At 36.0% G+C, this 23,412-nt stretch overlaps 1 protein-coding gene across 4 annotated transcripts in view; it reads left to right on the top strand.

Annotated features, from left to right (window-relative positions):
* LOC139740805 (histamine N-methyltransferase A-like) overlaps nucleotides 1-23,412 on the top strand; it is a 58,137-nt gene that overhangs the window by 2,278 nt on the left and 32,447 nt on the right. For 2 of the 4 annotated variants that reach the window (XM_071651377.1, XM_071651378.1), the window contains one exon: nucleotides 16,922-17,063. In XM_071651377.1, coding sequence (XP_071507478.1) covers nucleotides 17,034-17,063 — 30 coding nt within the window. In that variant the 5' untranslated portion in view covers nucleotides 16,922-17,033. Of the gene's footprint in view, nucleotides 1-16,801; nucleotides 17,064-23,412 lie in introns of those variants that run through there. The other 2 variants (XM_071651379.1, XM_071651376.1) reach the window with 2 other exon arrangements.

Below are 23,412 nucleotides of genomic sequence, written 5' to 3'. Positions count from 1 at the left end.
CACTCTCCCCACCCCTCCATTTGAAACCTTATAGGAACTATGCACTGCAAAATAATCTTTTTACTTCTGCTGATTTATTATCACTAATGTGGTCAAATGATTTATTATGTGCTCTAAGTTGATAATGGGTAATAATGTTTTCAATTTTTCTCCAGATTACTTATATATACGCCCACACACACACACACACACACACACAGAGACAAATCTCCTAAATCAAGATTCTGTCGGTGATATCATCTGTCAATCATTGCTTAACTACTAATATGATTAACAAAAGACATTGGTAAATACATGTACGTTACCCTGGACGGTATAGACTGATCTTAACTTGTATGTTTCAGCGCAATGCCTTTTGTTAATCGCAACAGCGATATGGAAATACGCAAGTTATTATCACAAGACTTGTATCAAGTTTGATGGCAGGAAGGACCCAAGGCATACAATAACTGTAGCTATTGTATATCTTTTGACACTTTTTGTAATTAGCAATGTCCAGGGCAAGGGCACCTAGGTCATTGGGGTGCCTATATAGTGCTCTGCGTTTAGGATTTTTTTCGGTGTAGTTATTTTTATTAGCAGGTGGCCATAAATACCTCAAAGCCTGTCTGGTGATTCAGCTTCCTTGCAAGAGGTATCACGCGGTTGAAAAAAAAAGAAGGAAAACACTGTTCAAAGAATTTAAAAAAAAATCCATAGCGTGTTTAATTTACTTTTATTGAAAAGACATTAAAAAACGACAGCAGAGAACGTTTCGTAAGATTAAACCAAAAAAAGAAAAGAAAAAAGAAATCACACACGTGCACGAAATAGAGATACCAGTACTTGGGTTAGGGTTAGGGTAAACCCTAGTACTTGAGACAATGAAAGATTACACACACATAATTATGTTGGGTTTGGTGATGATGGCTTGTACTCAAATTTTCCCTAGAATTGCTTTAAAATGACTTCGAATGAACCATTCTCTGGGTTGTCATAGGGAACTGACGACTTTTGTGGGTGGGATTACTATATTATTGCCAATTTAAAGGAACAGCAATTGCGAGAGTCTTCAAGGTGATAGGAGATCTGCAAGGCGAACCATCGCTGTTTCATTTTACAGACTGTGGTATGAATCCCGTAACATTCTTGTTACTTGTTTGGAACTTTCCTATTTTAAACTCTGCTTTGTTTTTAAACATTCCTATACTCATTTCAGCTGAGTTCACTCGAGTAATACTGTGCAGCTAGGGTAAAGTTAATGGCAGGACCCTCCGGGTGAGCAGTAAAATCCTGATTGTTGTATCCTGGTACAAATAGGACCATACATTCTCATTCTGATAATAATGGCAATGATAATAATTAAGAATAATTCACTTTGACACTTTCTTGAAATCATGTAAGAAACCTTCCAGGTAAAAATAGTATATATGGTGGTAAATTACTCAAAACGATGAGAGCGTCATTAAGATTGAACACAAACAAAAGGAGAGTTATGCAATCCAATACTGTATTTCATGAAACGATGATCACATTTCAATTGCAATAAGGTACGTGTTGGTTTCAGTGCCTGTAGAAAAAAAAAAGCTAGTCTCCGGTTGACCTAATACAAATATAAGAAACTAGGAAACAGTAATAAATTTGTTGCAACAAGTGGAATCGAACAATCGTGACCTCTATTTTGAAGGGGATGAAATCATTTTCCTATCATCGTTTTACGATCCCTTTAAATTTGTGAGTCAAGGTGCTCTGTACAGGAGGCAAAAGTCAACATCCGTTCTCCTTATACGTGCAGTCATGATTCTTGGTTGAAATTTCCTGTTCATTAAAATGATGAAGTCAATCATCTGAGTCAGTACAATGAAAAAAAAAAACCAAAACTAGAATAGCGGTATGCCTGCGCCATCATATCGCATGGTATCAGTGGGTCTAGAGTACTAGTACGTCTGGACAGTGTGGGACGACAGTTTCACATAAATTGGCAGAAAAAAAAATGAATGGCATGTAACTTTGTCACTAATGTTCGGAGTATTTGCTTTTCTTGAACTTGCTTTCATTTGAATTGATGATTAAATTGTTTAAGAGAGCAAGTATTTGGGAATTTCAGCATTTTCATTCGACCGTTAACCCTTGCCCTTTGACCCCATGTCCCACAATATTCTTTCAATGATAACTAATAACACCAATTTTCAAGGCAATACATTTTTACATTTTCAATTAACATTTTACCTTATGGCCAAAATCATTCCCTACAGAATCGTGCAGTAATGCATGTATATAGCTGGTTTGATTAATATGCATTGCATGAATTATCTCCAAGGTATGGAGAAAAATAGTAATTTCTGCATTGAATAGTATAATTTCAGTACTATGACATGACCTTTGACCTTGACACGATAACTTAGGTGATGTATATCGGTGCTTTGAACTTGGTGGTTACAGGTCAGAGCTGTGAAAAATCACTGAAAGTACACTATACAATACTGTGAGTTACGGTGAGTATAACTTACACGCAAATGTTATTAATCATTTGACCTTTGACCTTGTTGGACTTTGCCAATATTCGAACTTGACCAGCCTTTGTAGGTTATGTACCTGTGGTGTGAGTTTAACTATCAGTTAATTAAGAGGTCACTTAATGCTGATCAAGTTAAACAATGTACCAGTATACAGGGCCTATGTTTCTACGTTTTGCATTATTATCCTTTATATTAAGAAAAAAAAAGAGTCGTTTACCAATCAGTCTCGCTTAACATTCATATTTTGTGTACGTCCGTAATATTTTATTTTTGTTTTGTTTTGTAATAGTCCGAAAACAAGAAGGAACGATAGAAATGGGACCAAAATGTCTTTATCATGGAGCATCTCTGTGGATGCAAAGTCTACTATTAAACTCAAAAGAGTAGAAGACCTTGTCCTTGCTTCTGTGTCTATCAGATGCTCGAATGCTGCTGTTGTTGTTTTTTTTTTCTTCGGTACCCAAATGAGCACTTCGCACATATTTCCTACAATAAAGCTCCTAACTCTAACGTTGGAAACACAAACCCTTGTCTTGTTTTAAAGTATATCTGTTTGAGTCTCTTTTGCTCAGGTGCGCGGGGCATTTTATCATCATCATTTTTCGAACTTCCCATTGCGCTCGCATCACGATCTTAACAAAACTCACTTACACCTCATGACACATCGTTGTGGTAAATTTGTGGTAAGGTCAGTCATCGAACTTCCGTAACTGCACATATTAATAGCATCCACTTGGCGTTTAACCGCTAACATCTATACCTCTTCCAATATTGTGGCAGCAGATGGTCCACGGCAATCGCTGATAACATTTTCTCACGAGTTGCCACACTCATTTTTATATTTTGTCAAGTTCTTATAACGGGTCTTCAGGACTCTTTGGGAGATATCTCGCCTCTATGGATTACGCATGGATTTACTGTTTACTGTTTATTTGTTTTTCTCGTCAGGAACTACCTGTTCCTTGCGAAGGATAAGTATTTGATACGAGGGCTTGAATTGTTTTAGTAATACTTTGATGGTAACCCCCTAAAGGGAAAAGGTATGAAATGAATTTAAAAAAACCCCACAATTAATATAGTGTACTACCATAATGGCAAAAAGGAAAACCGCAGAGACATACATGGGAAAAACGAAAGACTTAAACACATGAAATGCTTGGATATCATGCACCCTCTGCACAATATTTTGATCGAATCATGACAACTTGCATCAATATTGCAATTACTCGTTAATTCGTAATGGATTGGATGTATTGGGTGTTTACAACATGGGTAGGCCTATACGTACAATAGGTATATACAGACACAGAGATCTTCTTGTTTTCTTCTTGTTTAACGTTTTCCATACTCGTTTCAATGCTATACTTGAAAGTCATCCACCAAGCATCAAGGGTTGTTGGGAAAACTGAGTCCAAAGTTCTGGTTGACTTTGTTGTTGTTTTTGTTATCATTGTTTTTTATACAAAGGGTTGGGTGATACTAATTTGACATAATGATTGGTTAAACTTTGATACAAATCGGAGCAAGCAGCGTTCAAAGCGGCAAATACTAACGGACACATTATTATCGGTTACAACCACTCTAGCAGAGATGATAATCATCCCCTATCAATGCCTCCAAGCGTCACTGCTTTTTGCGTAATGTATACTAATAATGGTATTGTGAGGTGTTTAAACATCATTTTGCTCGAAAGATCGAATGTCGTCAGAATATGATTATTGTAAGTAAACGAATTTGAGGGGTGATTTTCTTATGTGAAACATTTTCCTTCTCCATTGAAAAGTGGTTGTAGGACAACTTGCCACTGTCCATGCACTGCTTTACCTATATTTCTCTGTAAATCTTTCCAATTCACTGTATAACTCTATCTTGAACCAAGTCAGTATTTTCGATTTATAAGTTAGTGATTTCGGTGTTGAATAAAACAACCAGGGGGGCGTTTCATGAAGGAACTTGTCGGATAAAATGTCCGACAAGTCAATTATATCTGACAAGTTCAGAGAAATCAGCCAATCAGACTTAAGAATTTCTCAAAACTTGTCGGATATAATTGACTTGTCAGATATTTTATCCGACAAGTTCCTTCATGAAATGCCCCCCAGAACGTGTCGAGATTTTTGGTAAACATCAGGTTTGTTTGTTAATTTTATATAGGCAGAATTTCAACGCGTGTTCCATACTGACGTATATGTTAAAGTCATCGAACTCCGTTCACTATATTGGTTTGCTTTACTATAATACACGTTCTTACGATTTTGTCTAAATAACGTAAAATAATAGCTCTGTATAAACCTTCCCATCGCACGACTATAGTCCTTCCTGGGCAGCCAATATTTATTTTTCATATTTTTGCCTAAAATTCGAAATTTCTGTTTTCATTGACTATACATTATCGTCGCGTCAAATGCGCGAAAATTTCTACTTTTACAGCAGTCTGCCATGGCGAGACGTTGCGGAAATCTAATTAGATCAGAATTTAATCTATAACGTCGTGAAATAATTTAACTCTGCGTGCGCTGAAACTTTCATCTTTATTAGCTGCTTCTTGCTGCACATCACAGAAAATCCACACAACGGTCAAACGTGCTTCGGATGCTGTTTGTCTGGCCATACCTATAGAAAAGCGGATATGATGCAGGATTTGTGTAAATGTCTAGCACGTCAAATATGCTCTCTGACTTGTTTATTTGATGGCTCCTGGAGATACGTAACCCTGTCTTGAGTCATACAGCTATGGGAGGTGATCATTGAAATGATCCTTTCCTTTATTCAGCTGTGATAGGGTAGGGGAGGAGTTTGGCATATATTTCACTCAAAATTCCTTGGTTTATCTAATGTCACATCCACTCTGCTTGCAATGTACCAAAGAGGTTAGAATACTACTCCAGAGCTACTTCAGACTTCAAAATCATTGTCTCACATGAATTTCATTCTTGAAGAGATGCACTGGTCGCCAGTATATAAAAGACCTATCATAGATTAAAGATTATGCTTCTGACTTCGGAAAAAGCCGTCAATTGTCCATGTGCCTCCCACACAGCATCCAGTCAATTTCGATTCATGATAATCATGTACTGAGAAGAGATCTCCCATCTTCAGTGTCGAAAAAGAATGTCAAAATCTCAAAGAATTATCTTCTGTTGAAGGGAGCGCATTGGCCCTTCCTACCCTGTGAAATTCACGCCCCTCGTATATTTTTGAGGCAGCTCTGAAGTCATTGTTGCTTCAATGTTTATTGATTAGCTTTAATAGATTGAAATGTGCATTTATCTGCATTATATACTTTTTTTTTTAAATCTACTGGAGGATATCATGCTTCTTATATCCATGCGCGCCTCGGAATAGCTCACTCACGACGGTGCATATACCGGTATAGTGCTTTTTAGTTGTATAGTATAGTCATCACTACACGAGACACGACAATAATCTTTGCGGAACCCTGTGAGTACTTCGTTGTGAGCTTTTCCCACCTAGATAAACCGCCCGAGATGAAATCCAATGATGTTAATGTCTTGAAAGTGGAAGCTATGATTTTTCACAGGTAGGTGAGATAGTATGACGTCGCAACATTAATCTTGTGCGGTATATATAACAATGCTGGCCATTACCACAATGGGGTGATGACAGCATGCCTTATTAGGAATGCAACTACGACATTAGATCAAATTTGTGTGCTTGTGTGCTTGATATCTAGACACCGAAACCCGAGTTTTGACCTCAGTGGCTTTATATATATATATATATATCGTTAGTAATCAATGCTTGTAACTTGCTGTGTCACAATCATCGTAGGCCTTCGACCACATTCCGATCAGGTGACGTCAACAGTTGGTCAAGTACTTATGTTTTTATCATGACCTAGGACCCCGTTGCATAAAAAGATCCAATTAAACATAAGTCAGGAAATCAAACGTATATAAGTCAGGTATAAGCCAATAAGAACCGAGTATTCAGAGACTTTAAAATTACGATTTTCTGAACAGGGCCCTGGGGAAGTTAGGATTAATTGGAACTGCACCTATGCTCCTTGACCACTTTCTGACTTCGTTCCAAGCGCGAACAAACAATATTAATTTGATAACATTTATTTAATTTGCAAGTACGTTATAATGATATTGATAATTTACCATTTCATTATAGTACGAATATTTCTTCGTACGCACATGACGCAACCGTTTTTCCTCGGGATATTGAGTATAAAGACTGTTTAAACATAGTTACGGAATGATATACAAAGTTACATGATGGTAAAATGAAAATGGATTAGTTGTATCTTAGATAGAACTAAAGTCATGTTAATTTCTGATGGAACAATATAGAGGGGAAAATTCCCCTTAAATTACAGATCAGAATAAACAATAATAAAGACTACTACCAAAAGAAACGAAGTTTAAGTATTTAGGCGTTATTGTAAATCAAAACTTAAATTGGTCTTCTCAGGTCGATTACATCGTTTAAAAGATTATGAGCTCTCTTGTGCATGCGGATGATTAAACCTGACAAAACCAGTTCTTCCTCATTTATATTTCGCATTGATACTTCCTTATATTGTTTATATAATTGTTCAACTGTGTGGGGTTCCATATCAAAGAAAAATTCAATGAGGTTACACAGGTGTCAAAACAAATATTGTCGTTTATAGTATCACATATAGTGATACTCGGGACCAGAATATTCTTCAAATTACGTTGGAATAATTACCATGTACTTTTGTATAAAATTTCAAATGGTCTTGCTTCTGGTTACTTAAGACGAGCTTTATACCCCAGCGAGCTAATCCACATCCTACAAGATCAGTCCATATGCACCAACTGTACCTAGCTATACCCAAGGCCGAGTACAAAAAGCAGTGTTTTTCATACGCAGCAACGAAGTTACTTACTACCCGTACCCATCAAATCCTCCGCCTCACTGCCCTTTTTAAAAGTAATTTCCGCTACACCCAAGTGGTTAGTTGATTTCTTCTTACTTTGCAAGTTGCATACATGTATTTTTCGTGTCTTTCTCTCCCTTTATCTGTCTACTTAAAATTTCAGCTTTTATGAAATGTATAATTGCGTGTTTATACACGTTGGTAATGAATATCATTTGTAATATAGATACTGGAATGTGATTTGTTACAGCAGATACTTATCACATAGGCTCCCTTGCAAAGTGGCCTTGCGGCTTGAATGGGACTATCCTGCTTTTATAAAGATGATTTTAAATTTAAAACAAAAATCATCAATAGATATACCAAATTAGAAAGGTGATGTCAGTGAATATCATCGACTTTCTTCGATCAATATCATAAGGGTCAATTCCGCAATGAGGTGTTAAAAGTGGAGAGATCTGTGGATTTCCAAAAGATTTCTGCGCCTGTTCGATTCTTGTCTGGCTCGTTCATCCCCGGATGTTCGACCCAAGTGTGGACGTGTGTCCTTAATGCTGGCAAGAATGGTACTAAATAATTAGGCTATAGCTTAGTAAACCAATGTTATAACTGCTTTCGCGAAAGCTAGCAATTTAAGTGCCCTCCAAAATCATGTCTCGAGTACTATATACCGAGTTATAATGTTAACGATGAGAGCCTGGAATGTAACCACCATATTTTATTTTTTTTCCTTTTTCTTTCATAGGAAATTAAACTCACCATATATTCCTTAGTGACACTTCTGGCGTTTTAAGCTGTATATTTTTATCATAAACTAACTATTCACTGTCAATACTTCATAATGTAGAGAAACATATCTCATTACTTTGAGCTCCTTCTTGCTCTATTTTATTCGGTCGAAGAATTTTCGAAAACAAACACATTTAAATGGTAAATTTGTGATTTTTATTTGGTGACTCATACAGTGCAGTTTCTTTTTCTCTAAAAAAAAATAGACAGTTACTCCATTGATGCTTTTGATAGTGATATAACATGGTTGGTTTAAACTACAATTACAATGATACGTGAAAACACCGCCAATATTCTGGGAGAAGTTTAACATTTTCTGTGACTTGAGTTCTGTTTGATAAATCAGGCAACAAAGCCACATAACACCCAGAAGCGACAACGGTTGACACTCTTAAATTTCAAGGTAACGATTCATAGAAACCTCAAAATGGCCATTAACTCAGAGTTACATCTAACGCCAATCGATTAACTCTATTAATAATTCATGGAGAGCGGATTGACCCTTGTCGTTTGTTCAAGAATGTCGTATCAAGTCATCCATTGTAAATGCATAAAGAGCGCTTTAACTGTCACTGTAACACCCACAGAGAGATCGGTGATTGATTTTGCCTCACTTGCCGTGAACAGTGGTTGAGGGTTTCAAGTATGTGTCACAGCCGCAATGAGGGTGGGGAAAATTCGTAAATTAGAGGTATTACACTTTTACCGGATAGATATAGTGGCCAAATTAGCAAACGATAGCCTTCAATACTCTTCATCTATTTTTAGTAAGGTCAGATCACTGCTAACACTTAAGCTATGTAGCTTGCACGCGTACTTTTATAAACCAGGACTTTTCATTGTTTTGACATAACACTAAAAAAAATCTAACTACAACGTAACCACTCATGCAAGATCTTGTGTGTTTTGTGAAGTAACTGTAGCTTCACCATTGATTAGAAAGTACAAGAATTCACTTATCACGATTATATTACATCGTTGTTTTTAGATATACTAATGACATTATACATACAGAAACTAGAATAGTATACACGCAGATACGGTTAAAGATATCGTGATTCTTTAAAAATGTCAATATTTAGCCAACCCGTTGACTTTTTTTTTTCCAAATACGGCTCACATTTCAGAATGATAGAGATCATCTTACATAATATATGATCGGAGATGCCCAAAATCACAGTCCTTAATTTGTGTCATGTGTTGAACTATATTTTCAAGATATAAAGAGCGAGTGATAGTGACAATGATGTAGAGGGAAAAGAGTGCAGTTACTCAAATTTTACTGAAGGTCGATCGCTTCGACAGACCCCTGGTATAATTTTTTTTTCTTGTTTTACTATGTATACTTAGTCATTCCTTGTGAGTAGGTGACACAAGTAATCACGTGTGTAAAAAAAAATCACACACACACACACTCACACACACGTAAGCAGTTATATAGAACATTTAAACGAACATTTCAATTTAGAAAATTAATTTACGATTGGAGAAACTTAATACTGTATATTTGTCATAAAAGTATATAAACACATTTAGATAACTAAAAGTGAAAGAGGCAGAGGCAACTACTTGTGCAACAATTTCAACCACAATTTTCAACTCTTTATTTTGGATATGTGGAAACATGTATCCGTGTATACATATACATAAGTGCACACTGTTTGGGTTAAACTGTATTTTCAGGAGGGAGTGACAGTGAGTCGACAATGACGTTGAGTGGAAAGAGCGCAGTCACTCAAATTATACTGAAGGTCGATCGCTTCGACAGACCCCGTGGCTTCTTCTTCTACTTTTTTTGTGTGTGCTACAATGTATGTATAATCATTCCTTCTATGATGAGGTGGCATACTTTTTTAAATGATCTCGTGTATAAAACATGTATCCACTTACACACACAGCTACATAGAACATTTCGATGAATATTTAAATTTGGAAAAACTCATTTGCGATAGGAGAAACTTAGTACATAATATTGTACTGTATATTTGCCTCAAAAGCGAGCACTTGAGATATCGGTAAGTATAAGTGAACGTGGCAAAGTCAACTACAATAATTTCAACCGCAACTTCAACTCTTCACTTTGAATATGTGTGCATATATATATATATATATATGATTATATAATATAGTATACGTGTATAAATACATATCATCTGGGTTGAGCTGTATTTTCAAGACATTACGAGTGACAATGACACTGATGTAGAGGGCAAAGAGTGCAGTCACTCAAAATACAGTGAAGGTCGATCGCTCCGACAGACCACCTGGCGTACATTTTTTTTTCTTTTTTTTTCACTATTGCTCAGTCAGTTCTTCTTATGAGTCGACACATTCTTTAAAAGGATGTATGTAAACACACACATACACGCACACACTGGTATAGAGAACATTTTCAGTGAACATTTTGCTTTGAAACTAGAAATGTCGCTGATGTTGATTGTGACTGGTATGCCTCCGCCATAATGCACGTTTCTCCCAATAGGTCTTATAGAGTAGGCGTACGTCTTGATAATGAAAGACGACAGTGTCATGTAATTGGCCAAAAAAAAAAGAGAGGAAATACTCTGGAATTTCAGCACTTACACTGACCTTTGACCCTTGCCCTTTGGCCCCATGGCCCACAATTTTTCAAATAATCACTAAGTAGTAACATCCATTTTTTTTTTAAATATGGGGGAAATTGTGATATTTGAACATTTTCACATGACCTTTGACCTCTTGGCCAAAATTCTCCCGACAGAATCATTGTGCAAGCACGTATACACCAACTTTTATTAAGTTTATGCATTGAGTAATTTTCACAGTACGGAGAAAAAGCACAATTGCAGCATTAAATAGAATTTTAGCATTTTAACCTGACTTCTGACCACAAGACCCAAAATTCAGAAGAGACTCATTGCCAGGCAGTACATGCATGCATTTTTTACTTTTCAAGAAAATACATGAAGCCATTTCCGAGGCATGGAGGGTAAAAAAAGGGAAATTTTATCATTTTCACTTGACCTTTGACCTTTACCACATGCAGAGTTGCCAACTTTTGTAAATGCCTTTCAGTACTTTAATGGCTGAAAATCAGTAATTTGCAACCTTTTTTTAGTGAAAATCAGTAATCCTTAACAGTGTCATAGAATATATCAGGGACAATGATATCTAAAATCAGTAATTTGCTTGTAACCTTCAGTATTCTTCTCCAATTTCAGTAGAAATTACTGAAAATCAGTACTAGTTGGCAGCTCTGCACATGGCCCAAAACTTTCCCTAGAGAATCTTTATCTGGGAATATGTTTACACTAAGTTTGAAGAACAGAACTTCAGGCATTGCATCACCTACGAAGGAAATAGTGAAATTGTAAGAATTTCACCTTGACCTTTGACCTTGGGCATGTGCATCAAAAAGTTGGTAGTACAACGTCGTCCACTCACACATTCATATACCAAGTTTTGATATGCTAACTCAGTCCGCAAAACTGATTACGGACAGGCGGATGGACGGACAACCTAAAAACAAATGCCTCCAGCGACACTTCGTGGCGGATGCATAAAAACTCATTTGCAATTGGAGAATCTTTGTACTGTATCTTAGTCATATAAAAGTTAACACATGGAAGTATAATTGAAAGTGGCAGAGGCAGCTACAACAGCATCAACCGTATTTTTTAACTCTTCACTTTTAAGACATATAACATAATAACTACTATATATATATATATATATATATATATATAGTAGTTTTCCAAAAAGGAGGAACAGTAAGAGGAATAACGGTGTCAAAGCTACGCACCGATTTCTCCTCCCTTTCTCATATCTCACATATATATATATATATATATATATATATATTACATATAATATGTATACCTATAACACCACTGTTGCAAAGTATGTATTGTTATTCTTACATACATATACATTTTATACTATAACTTGTACTTCTATACCTACTTACTTGTATACTTGTATTATCGCTTGTTTTTAATGAAAATAAAGTAAAGTAACTAAATCGAATCGATGCATAATCGAAAAAAAATCATATCATACGGACGGAAAATAATCGCAACAACTTTTGTAATATCCTGATGATTCAAATAAAATTCACTTGAATTTAACTTTACCCGTCTTAGGGTAAGTTATCCTATACACTCCGTATCTTTATAGGAAACATAGTAAGTTTGAATTATTCAAATACAATAACTTTTATGGTTTACGGCTGTCGAAAATATTTCTTGTTGATAAAACTCATGTGCTTTCTAAATCAGTACAAGACAGGAAGAGACTAAAATAACAATCTCATGCATTATGAATGATTTGTTGTCATTGTGAAGTAGTTTATATCTACCTCCTCCTCCATCCGCCCCCATATTATGCAAGCTACGAAAATCTCTCAAAACATGATTTATATTACGGATACATAAGTTCATACACAACTATAGAGGAGCACTCCGAAAGAGTATATCTCCGCCAAGGTGCCATGAATAATCAAGATATCGCCATTTCGTATAGGCAATATCTTCTATACAAACATAGAGCCGTATCTACACAATACATCTGGTGAAAAAGCTTATCATTCTTGAGATTTTGGGAGACTAAGCTTATTTTATGTCCTTTATGTTCCCTTCGACATTTGACCTCATTACCCCAAATCTAATGTGTGTTTTTTTTTCTCACTTCATAATGAGCACAACCTGCAAGTTTAGTGAAAATCCGATCATTGATTCTTCAGTTATTGGGGGATTAAACTTATTTTATGTTCTTTACATGACCCCATGACCCTTGACCGTTGGCCTCATGACCCCCAGATTTGATCGTTGCTCTCTTACCTTGTTCACCACTCAAATTTTGTGAAAATTCGTATATTCATATATCTTGCATACAGAACACACACACGCACACACATGCAGAAACACAATATGTAACCGAAAACATAACCTTCGCCGGCCGTAGGTTTCATTTATTGCAGGAGGTAAAAAGCTATCAACCTGCATGCTGTTTCACTATTACCTTATAAGACACCAACCAGCAATAGGGTTAATTAAGATCTTTATAATACTAAGAAGAACAAAGCGAAATTATTAGTTATCTCTTCTACAGTGTAGTTGTGTTGTTATACAATAAAGAAATTGCACATATTTTTCTCTTTTCTTTCAATGAATGTTCGTTGGGTAAGGTCTTGATTATTGTCGCGGTTGTTCATGAGATTGAATGGAGCCCTGCCTTGGTCATTTGCGATGAATAATTAGCAATTTAATCCAGAGAAAGGAACTTACATCAACATTTCATATAAAAATGAAATTCATATATTTCCTATTTAATAGATTTTAGCTGGTTTAATGAGCTACATACATATCTAACATACATGTATAAAAAGTTACGTTTGGTTTATTAACATCCTGAATTTCGGTTAAGTGTTTAGAAACGAATGTATTCGGAAACTAGATATATCGCTACGGCTACTGATATGCCTCCGCCATAATGCATGGTTCTCCTAATAGGTCTATAGTACAATGTCTTGACAATGTGTGATGACAGTTTCACACAATTGGCAAAATATTAAAATGACAGGTTTGACACAAATGTGCTGAATGTTCACTTTCCTAGAACTAGGTTCAATTGGATGAATGATTAAAATGTCAGAGTGCAGGTATTTGGGGAACTGATAATTTTTACTTGACTTTTGACCCTTTTATAAGTTTATGCATTGAGTAATTTTCAAGGTATTGAGAAAAAGTATAATTTCAGTATCAAATGGGAAAATAGCATTATCTAAACCTGGCCTTTGACCTTTGACCTCACAGTTCCAAAGAGAATCACTGTTAGGTTGAACACGCATAAATATGTAAGTTTCATGATGATACCTTGAGTTACTTTCGAGATATGGAGGAAAAAGTGCAATTTAGCACTTTCACTTGACCTTTTACCTTTTAACCTTTGACCTTTTGGCAAGAAACTTCCCCAAAAATATATATTGGGTAATACATGCCATACATCAAGTTTAAAAAAAAAAAACCTTCAGCCTATTGCATTTTAAGGAAAGTAGTGATATTTTGAGGAGTTGACCTTGACCTTTGACCCCTGACCTTTGACCCATGACCCCCAACTTCCCTAGATAATCACTGCCCATCAGTACAAGCATATATACTAAGTTCCATGAAGATACCTTGAACCATTTGCGAGATATGGAGAAAAACATGAAATTTCATTTTTTTTTTCACAAAATAAACCTGTGACCTTTGACCTTTGACCCTGTGACCCTAAAATCCACACAAAGTATTATCCCCCAAGGATATACCCTCATACCAAGTTTGATGTAAAACCTCCACACGGTTCTTGAGATATCGACAAAAACAAAACGGGACGGACGGACGTACGGACGTACGGACGGACGGACGGACGGACGGACGGACGGACAGACGGACGGACGGACGGACGGACGGACGGACGGACGACCCGAAAACATAATGCCTCCGGCCACTTCGTTGCGGAGGCATAACAAAAAAGGGGATAATTATTATGGTATTCACACATAAAACTATTATTGATTACTATTATGAACCTAATTGCTTCCGATCTCCATCTTCATATAAGAACTTACTTACCTCTGGAAACTTTTTTTACAAGCTCTACTTGTTCGTTCGTTTCCTCATGTTTCTCTCTGTTCTTTTGCATATTCAATACCATGTCAACATGACTATAAAATATGACCGTTGAGATACGAGATCTACTGCATATGATTATCTTTTTTAGTGTATTTTTACATTTCATATTTTTCCGCTTTTTTGAGCATGTCAAGTATTTTGTATTACCGCAATGTATTCTTTATCATTCATAGATGAAAACACACCAAACTGTTAACTGAAACTGAAATTGAAACTGAAATTGAAAGTAATTAGCGAGCACATTTTCATTTTGGACGTTACAAGAAAAGTGCAATCCCATATATTGTAAGACTACTCAATGAATATGTGTAATGATGGTGTGTAAAACAGCGTATAAAGTGGTTAATTACACTGTAGTTTTTGAATTAAGAATAGTATTATGATTAAGATTTGGCATAAGGAAATGATATCTATTGTTTGAAGTTCATGTATATGTGTACGTGTACAGTCTGTATATACTTTTAATGTTTTAAGTAAGTGATAATGTTTTAACTGTAATATTCTTTTATAGTTATGTTCATACAGTATATGCAGTTTTTTATCAACATTGATTTTTTAGTGAGTACTGGTATGGAAACTATGTGGCAATTGTTAATATGGTATCACTGATAGTTCTGCATATTTTGAATTTTTATAATGAGTTTATCAATTCATCAATTTTGAAATGAGTAAAAGAATATACAGTGTATAGCAATAGCAGAATTATATTTCTCATTCCATTTGCAATTAAGAATCTTATGTGTTATACATGTATATAACATTTTTTTATAATTGGTGTATTTTTGAAATATTTTAGATGAGTTTTCTTTTTATATCTCATAATGAAATTTGTTATTTATTACACTCTTGAGCTAATGTCTGCTCCGTAAAATTGTGAAGATATTTTAAAGCAAAATTAATGGCGACAAGTCTTCAGTTTTTTTGGTCTTTCTGCATGTCGGTTTTATTTTTTCGTTTTGTTTACAATGCAAAAATTATTTTAGTAATTCCCTGCAGATTATATTTTGAACATTTTAGATAGGTGATTGGATACAATGTATGAGGAATATTTTATGATGCTTAATGTTGCATTATCAAATAGTATTTTTTAACTTGGTTTATCATTACAACGTGTATGTTTTTATATCAGGATTGCCGAGTTTATTCAGTTTTAAGATTACAGGTATGATGATATTTTGCAATAATTTTATGATTTCATTAGATTTTATATTTAAAACAAAGTATTTGAAAAGCATAATCCATGTTTTACATGTTGTTTTAATTGATGAAATTGTGTTATTTTTATGTCATTTTACTATGTATACATGCACAATTATCGCAATTCAGCTACTCAGCTGCGAAGATGATTGAATAAACCATGAATTGAAAGAGTGTTAGCGTTAAGTAGCTGGTATCAGTGGAAAATAATTTATCGTATGCTACGCCATTACGATATGCCTAACCATCTCTCTCACGCCCGCCCCCTCATTCAAAAACCGGTAATAGGATATAGCACGTCAGCAGTACTCATAAACTTATGTTCAAAACACACACACACACACACACACACACACACATGAAAGAGGGGGGGGGAGAGATAATAAGAATACCGCCCCCTTTTCCGGGCACTTTCGGATTTGTTTAATGTCATCCTGTTGCCTGTATGGGCTCTGGGGCACGCTAAGCACAAAAAAAAAAAGGGGGGGGGGGAAAGGAACAAAGTGAAATCGGGAGTCACTAGCTCACGCATGCGTCCTTCATACAGGTTGTCCTACGATACTCGACACTCGGTGAATGTGTACCCAGGTAATCAAATATATTGTAGGTGGAGAGCGTTTGTGTAAATGACAGAATGAATGGGATGACTGGCGTCTCGAAACTGGCCATAATTAAACTGCTCCACAGGGATAAATGTACCTTGCTCCCTCTCCAAAACCAAATGGCATTGGGAGTGGGCGGGTAAAGAACTTTAAACTTTGAATCGACATTTAAAAGATTCAAGAGAAACTGCACCTATTTGGTAAACGTATTCATAAATCTGGACAGAAGTATGACAAGAGCGATATATAAGGTGTCTTTGGCTGGAAATACTTTTCATTTATGGATCCTGTTTCTTCTTCATTTTGCAGCTGCTCTCTCCATTTCTTTCCCCTGGATTCACCCTCACTTATCTCAGAAGTTCCATTGGACCATTGAATTTTCCAAAACTCAGCAGCTATTTTCATACAGAGCTTGATCGACATGCCGACTTCTACTGACTTGAGTCTGCCGGTGAGTATCACAAGTATACACCATTTCGATCTGTTATCCACCCAACCCCTTTTCGTGCTTGATGTATATTGCTGTGAAAAGAGCTCATTATATAGAAGCACTCACAAATGATACTTTTTTATATGTTAAAAGCTTGAAACTTCTACTTTAAACAAGGGAAGGAAAAATCTTGCAAGTCCATGAGTTCGCAAGAGGGAGCGCGAAAAGGGCTGCCGTCAAGGGTTGCTGATCTGATAAAACAAAAGTACAAAACAACGGAACAACAAAAATTCATAATTCGTTTTAAAAAAAAAGAACACGAAAAAGAAAAACAGCAATTCCGTTCTTTTCCAGCATGCTATTTCATACATTACCGAACAGGTAAGAGCCTGCCGGATTGGAAAATTCCTGTCCTCATCTATTCATATTTTTTATTTAAGTGGAATTTAACATGTAGTTTAGACAATAGATGAAATTTCAGTGCATAAAATAATTACATCTAATATTAACCCCGCCTAACGAAGTTTGAGTTAATTATGTATAGGAATCAGTGTGTGGTCGGTCAGTCTGTTGCAAATGTTGCTGATCAAACCACTTCTCCCATTTTCAAGCGAGTGAAAAGAAATTAAAATTTTGGTCAGCATTTTGAGACACATTTTTTCAACCGTAGCGGAAACAGCGTTGCCATGGTACCGGCATATTATGGCCCTTAAATCAGGTAAGAGGCTTACGGATCGAAGTTCTGCTCCAGTTCTCCTCGATTCATAAAATTGGCACAAATGAAAAACTCGATGTAAAGTTGTCCTAGTCACATTTTTAAAAGTAACAGAAAATGCGTTGTCATGGTAACAGCGCGTAATGGTCCCCAAATAAGGAAAAAGCCTTGTCGATTGAAATTCTTGGCACGCGTGTGATGTCTGTGTAGAAATATTACATTGATTACTCACAGCATATATGTAGACAAAAGGGCTTTTTACACTTGTGTTTCTTAACCCCGGACTTTCTCTGACCCAGGACTATCGTTAGTCCCGTACCAATTTTTTCAGCTTTTTACACTCGCCAATTAGTCCCGTACTATCTCTTGTCCGGGGCTAAGGAGAAAACTGACCTTTTTACACTCGTATTTCTTAGCCCCGGACTTTCCAAACCACATGAATATTCATAATTACGCTGTGTACTGTACACGTACACGCACGCACCGGCAGCACTTGATTGCCTCGTTTCTGATTGGTCAGTGAGGGTCGGACTTCGTCTCCGTCGCTTAGCCCAGGATTATTTTTTCGTTCTGTTTACACTCACTTGCTTGGCACCGCAATTGCGGTGCTAACCCCTGCTATTTTGCAGGGCCAGATAGTACCGTACTATCGGTGGGGCTAGCCCACTTTGGCAAAAACGAGTGTAAACAGAAAGTGGGCTAAGGATAGTCCCGTACCAACGGTGGGGCTAAGGCCCCCCCCTTAGCCCCACCGATAGTCCGGGGCTAAGCAAAAATTTACAAGTGTAAAAAGCCCTTTACTGTGCTTGGCAGTGTACCAGTATAGAAGTGCGTGGCGTGGGAATTGATCACTTTCAGTCATTGCCAGTGATCTAGTTGAAGGCAACTAACAGTCCATATAATTAAATAAAATGGCCTAATTATGACACCTGCGTTTTCTGTCTTAACTTGAGTCGGTGAATAACTAGGTTTTCAAGATTGTTCCATATAGATATAGATAGCACTGAATTAATCTAACCTTTTAACTTGCTCCATCCACTAACTCGCGACATAGCAATCTTACCCCCCCCCCCCCCCAAAAAAAAAAAAATGATGGAAAAAAAATAAAATGCGTACGCATTAATTAAGCTGGAGGAAATGATATCTGTGACTTCATATTGATCTTGTCTGCAGAATACACACAAAACTATATTGTAGTATATTTTTACCACTAAAGTGGATCCATAACTATTTTTTTACATTCATTTCATTATTTTCTTGTAAGATGGAGCGCATGTATCACTAGTAACTTCTGAGTCCATGAGGTCTATCTCATTACATTCCGTTGGAGTAAACTTAAAGCACTCTATACTATAGCTGTACGCCCCAACACGAGAGATGACCGTAAACTACAATATATGGGCACTGTAACTGTAACACGAGAGATACCGCCACAGGAGAAATTAAATGTGTAGGCCTATACACGTACCATATTTAGGGTGAATGGTTTACTAGTACAATGACAGCTGACACGTCAACCAGTTCTCATTCTATTCTTCTTTAGAGGCGCAAATTACAATCTATACTTTGATTTCACCAGTCTAATAGGGTGAAGATACATGTAAAGTCACTCGACTGAGCGTCTGCACACGCGAATTATACGGCAATTGTCGGGTTTTTTGTTTTTTTTAATTGTTTGTTTTTTGTCATCGCACCTAAGCACATCATGAATGGGAATTTGGTGTCGCATTCATATAATTGTAACTTTTTGTTATTGATTGTGAACAATTAACAACACTGGAAAGTGTATGTAATGGCAGCTATTCGGGCAACAGGATAACACAAGATAAAAACAAACAAGCAAACGAGCATGACATTTTTGAAGTGTTGCTACCGGTGGTTCATGTGATTATTGTAAAATTATAACGAATGCAGCCTTTGATACTGAAAAAAAAAATAAATGGAACCATGATTTATTCATTGAATCTCTTGTTACAAAACCATACAGAAGCGAAGCTGGAGAAACCTAATGTTACGATGAACTGATATCACATTCATTACTTAAACTTTGCTTCATTAAGGGGAAAATGCTGTAAATAATTCCAAAGCTCAGGTACTTTTGAATACTTAAGGTAATGTTTAATCACATAACAGAAATTGCGTATATGAAAACTATTTTTTTTTGTGAATATAGTGTAAGAACGGTAACGGCACATTACATGACGTTACGATTATACGTTTCTAATAAAACATATTATCGGACAGCAAAGTTATTAGCGACATGCTTTTGCGCGCGGATTTAATCTGATGACCTTGTGCTCTGCTTCTTGTAAGTGAAAATGGGGGAAACGCGAGCAGAAATTCAGAAAGAATATAGGGAGAGGAAAGAAAAAAGAAATGATCCAACATTACTATTCAGACAGCGCCGACAACGTCAAAATGTGATGACTCATCTACTTTTATTAGGTCCTCTTTCTTTTACTTTATTTTGGCTATCTCAACCATTTTAAAACCAATTTTCATCAAATAAACGTTTAGTTCCTCGTAGAATTGTATGCTCTTTCATATTTCACTTCAGTGGGTTTCGTTTATCTTGCACAAAGTTAAAATCTGAATCCCCATCGATCTTAGAAATGCACTATTATTACCTTAAAATTGTGGCATTTACAAAAAATGCCGTCAGGTGCGTTACAAATCCATTTTCTTTTTTTTTCTTTTTTTATCATAATAACTTTACGTCTGTCATTGTCCGCAAAATCAGTGAGAAGAACTTTAAGGCCTGAAATCTGGTACCAGCCTTATGTTGTCAACTTCACAGCAAACGAAATTATGATATACATGAACGGTCTTATTTTTATTTTTCATAAAATGCGCTCAGTAATTACGTGTAAGGTCAAGAGCACTCCCTTAGTTACATAATGCTCTCAGAATGACTATTGGATTTGATGTCGGACGCTTTGCGTCAGGTTTTTTGAATCACGTTTGATTGATTGATCACGGTTTGATGTAAATCGATAGTGTGATGTGTCAATAAACATAAATGCCTCGTCAGATACGTTACCATCGTTTTATAATTTTTTTTCTAGACATATACAGATGGAAAATTCAATTCATGTGTATATTTGCCTAAAAATCTTTCCCAACTTCAATTTCACTGTCTTCCGCGTAATTACAAAATTTCGGAACTATATTGGAGAAACATGGGTTTGTGTTTGCTTGTTTTGTTTTTCTTTTTATTAGGTATATCTGAAAGTCATATGAAGATCTAATCACGTATCTATGGCGAGATCGTTCTTCACTGTTATAGACGTGCGGTGTTTTTACGAAAACAGTCACTATTATGTTTTCATAAATTAGAATGCATTTATCAGCATGACTGGTGTAATGAAATCATATTATTATCTATGTATGCCAACGGAACTTCCGATGCGCTAGGTGCGTTACCATACACCGTTCTTCTTTCGATCCAAAATGTATTTTGATCTGGCAGAGATGTTACGTGGCATTTGCATTTCTATTACAAGTGTAATACCTAAAAAAATGGTCGTTTATAAATCACGACTATTTCTATTATACGATCAAGGCTGACTCCAGAATGTTTCCATGATATCTGTTTATCTTTAGGCTTGTAGTTTTGCATAAATATTGCCATTTTGAGCTTTCAAAAATCATCTTTTGAACGTTGGTATTCCTAGGGGATTCAAGTTTCTGAATTCATAAAAATCCCAATTAAATCTGTGATGTTGGAATTTTTGTCATTTGTACAGCTGTAATTGCACACTTTTTCGAAGAATGGCCCTTTATCATGTCCGGGATTATATAGGTAGGCCCTACCTGAGAGTAAAAAAAAAATGCAAGCATGATATCTATATCTACACATATACACATATATATAATAAACACGACTGTGTATGCACACATTTTATGCACAGAACCTAAACTTACTTTCTATCGATCCTTACAATTCCTTCAAAACTTTGAGAACATAGTATAGTCACAATGATTTTATGTTAATGATTAGATTCTTTGTTTTTAACCAATATGCGTTAGATAATGATGACTTTTATTTTCTTCTCTTTAATCATTCTCGGTTAGGTTTTTATCGCTCTACATACAAGATAGTGTTTTTGTTGGTATTGCTGATGCTTTATTGCCTGAAATTCAATACATCGCAGGGTTATCAACTTCAAATTCCAAGACTTTATGAAACACCGATGAAGTTTTATCGATAACTGCTTGAAATGCAAGAGTTTTGTGATTTATATGCAGTCATGCCTATACATGTACTAATACTTTTTATAAGCGTCGGCAGCTGTGTGCAAATAGATCGAAATGTTCTCAGATTAAGAGCTCCTTTTCCTTTCAGATCATATGTAAAACGAAATAATATTTATCATACGCTACCTTGTTAACCTTGTTTTATGTAATGTGTGCATGTGTATGAGAGAGCTTTTATCCTCTCGGCGATTCGCAAATAGCTAATATCTTATCTCTATCTCACTCTTCCCTAGGCCTACTAGTATCTATAGTACTACATTATTATTATACATACACATTGATCAAAAGTCCTCTTGAACTTTCGTCTAGAGTTCAATCTCATTTCCTTGACCTTGTCAATTAAAGGGATAGTACAGTATTGGTGGAGATGAGAATTGGGCTTTTAACTTTTTGCGAGATACCAAGAAAACACTTATGATATAGTACAGAGGATACCATTTTAAGAGGAATTCAAAGTTTATTTGATGAAAATCGGGTTTGGACTGACTGAAACATCCAAAAACAAAGTAAAACAAAGCGATCGTAATAAAGTGTGGGTCCCACACTTCATTAGAATCGCTCTTTTTTGGATATCTCAGCCATCAAATAAACGTTGCATTCCTCAAAGAATTACATGCTCTTTCAAATTTCATAAGAGGTTTCTCATTATCTCACTAAAAATGTTAGAAACCTGAAATTAGGTCTCAACCAAAACTATACGATCCCTTTAACTGTAAAAACTAAAACTCATCATGTTTACCATAATATGAACTATACAGACCAAAGTAATTCAATCAGAATGGATTTTTCATGACCGCTGAAGTGAAGGTGCTTACAGGATCAGAGTGTCATTCACTCCTATATTGATCTCTTGAGACGAGCACTCATGCAGCGAAGCAGGAAACTAGGTACGTGCACCAATTACACACACACACACACACACACACACACACTCATCAGCCCAAATACATGTGAGCACGAACCTCATGCCTCCCACTGACATTTCTTTGACCGTTGAAATGGACGGTGAAGGTGAGCATGCAGAAAGAGAGCATAACAGGAAAAGGAGCATATCATGAAGCCAAAGTTTCTGAATATCACAAAGCCTTCAACTGGACAGAGTACCCTATCAAACAAATTACCAATGACTACCTCCTGCCCCCATTTAGACACGAACACAAAATCATGGTCCTCGATCATGCATACTCTTTCTTTAAAGGGATACCTTCAAGGTATATACCCATTCATTATGTCCATAAAACTGTAATACAAAAATGTAGTCATTTGCAATGTGAACGACGATGGTAGGATTCGTGGCTCACATTCCTTTTCTAAACTCTAATGAGATTGATGTGTGTTAAGAAGCTAGCATCAATAGGCTGAAGTATACAAAATAGATCCAAAGAAGTATAATCAATC

This window comes from Diadema antillarum, unplaced genomic scaffold (genome assembly GCF_040938485.1).
Source record: "Diadema antillarum isolate AM-2024a unplaced genomic scaffold, OU_Dant_1.0 seq00000885_RagTag, whole genome shotgun sequence".
Classification (NCBI taxonomy): domain Eukaryota; kingdom Metazoa; phylum Echinodermata; class Echinoidea; order Diadematoida; family Diadematidae; genus Diadema; species Diadema antillarum.
This window is presented reverse-complemented; position numbering and strand designations above follow the sequence as displayed.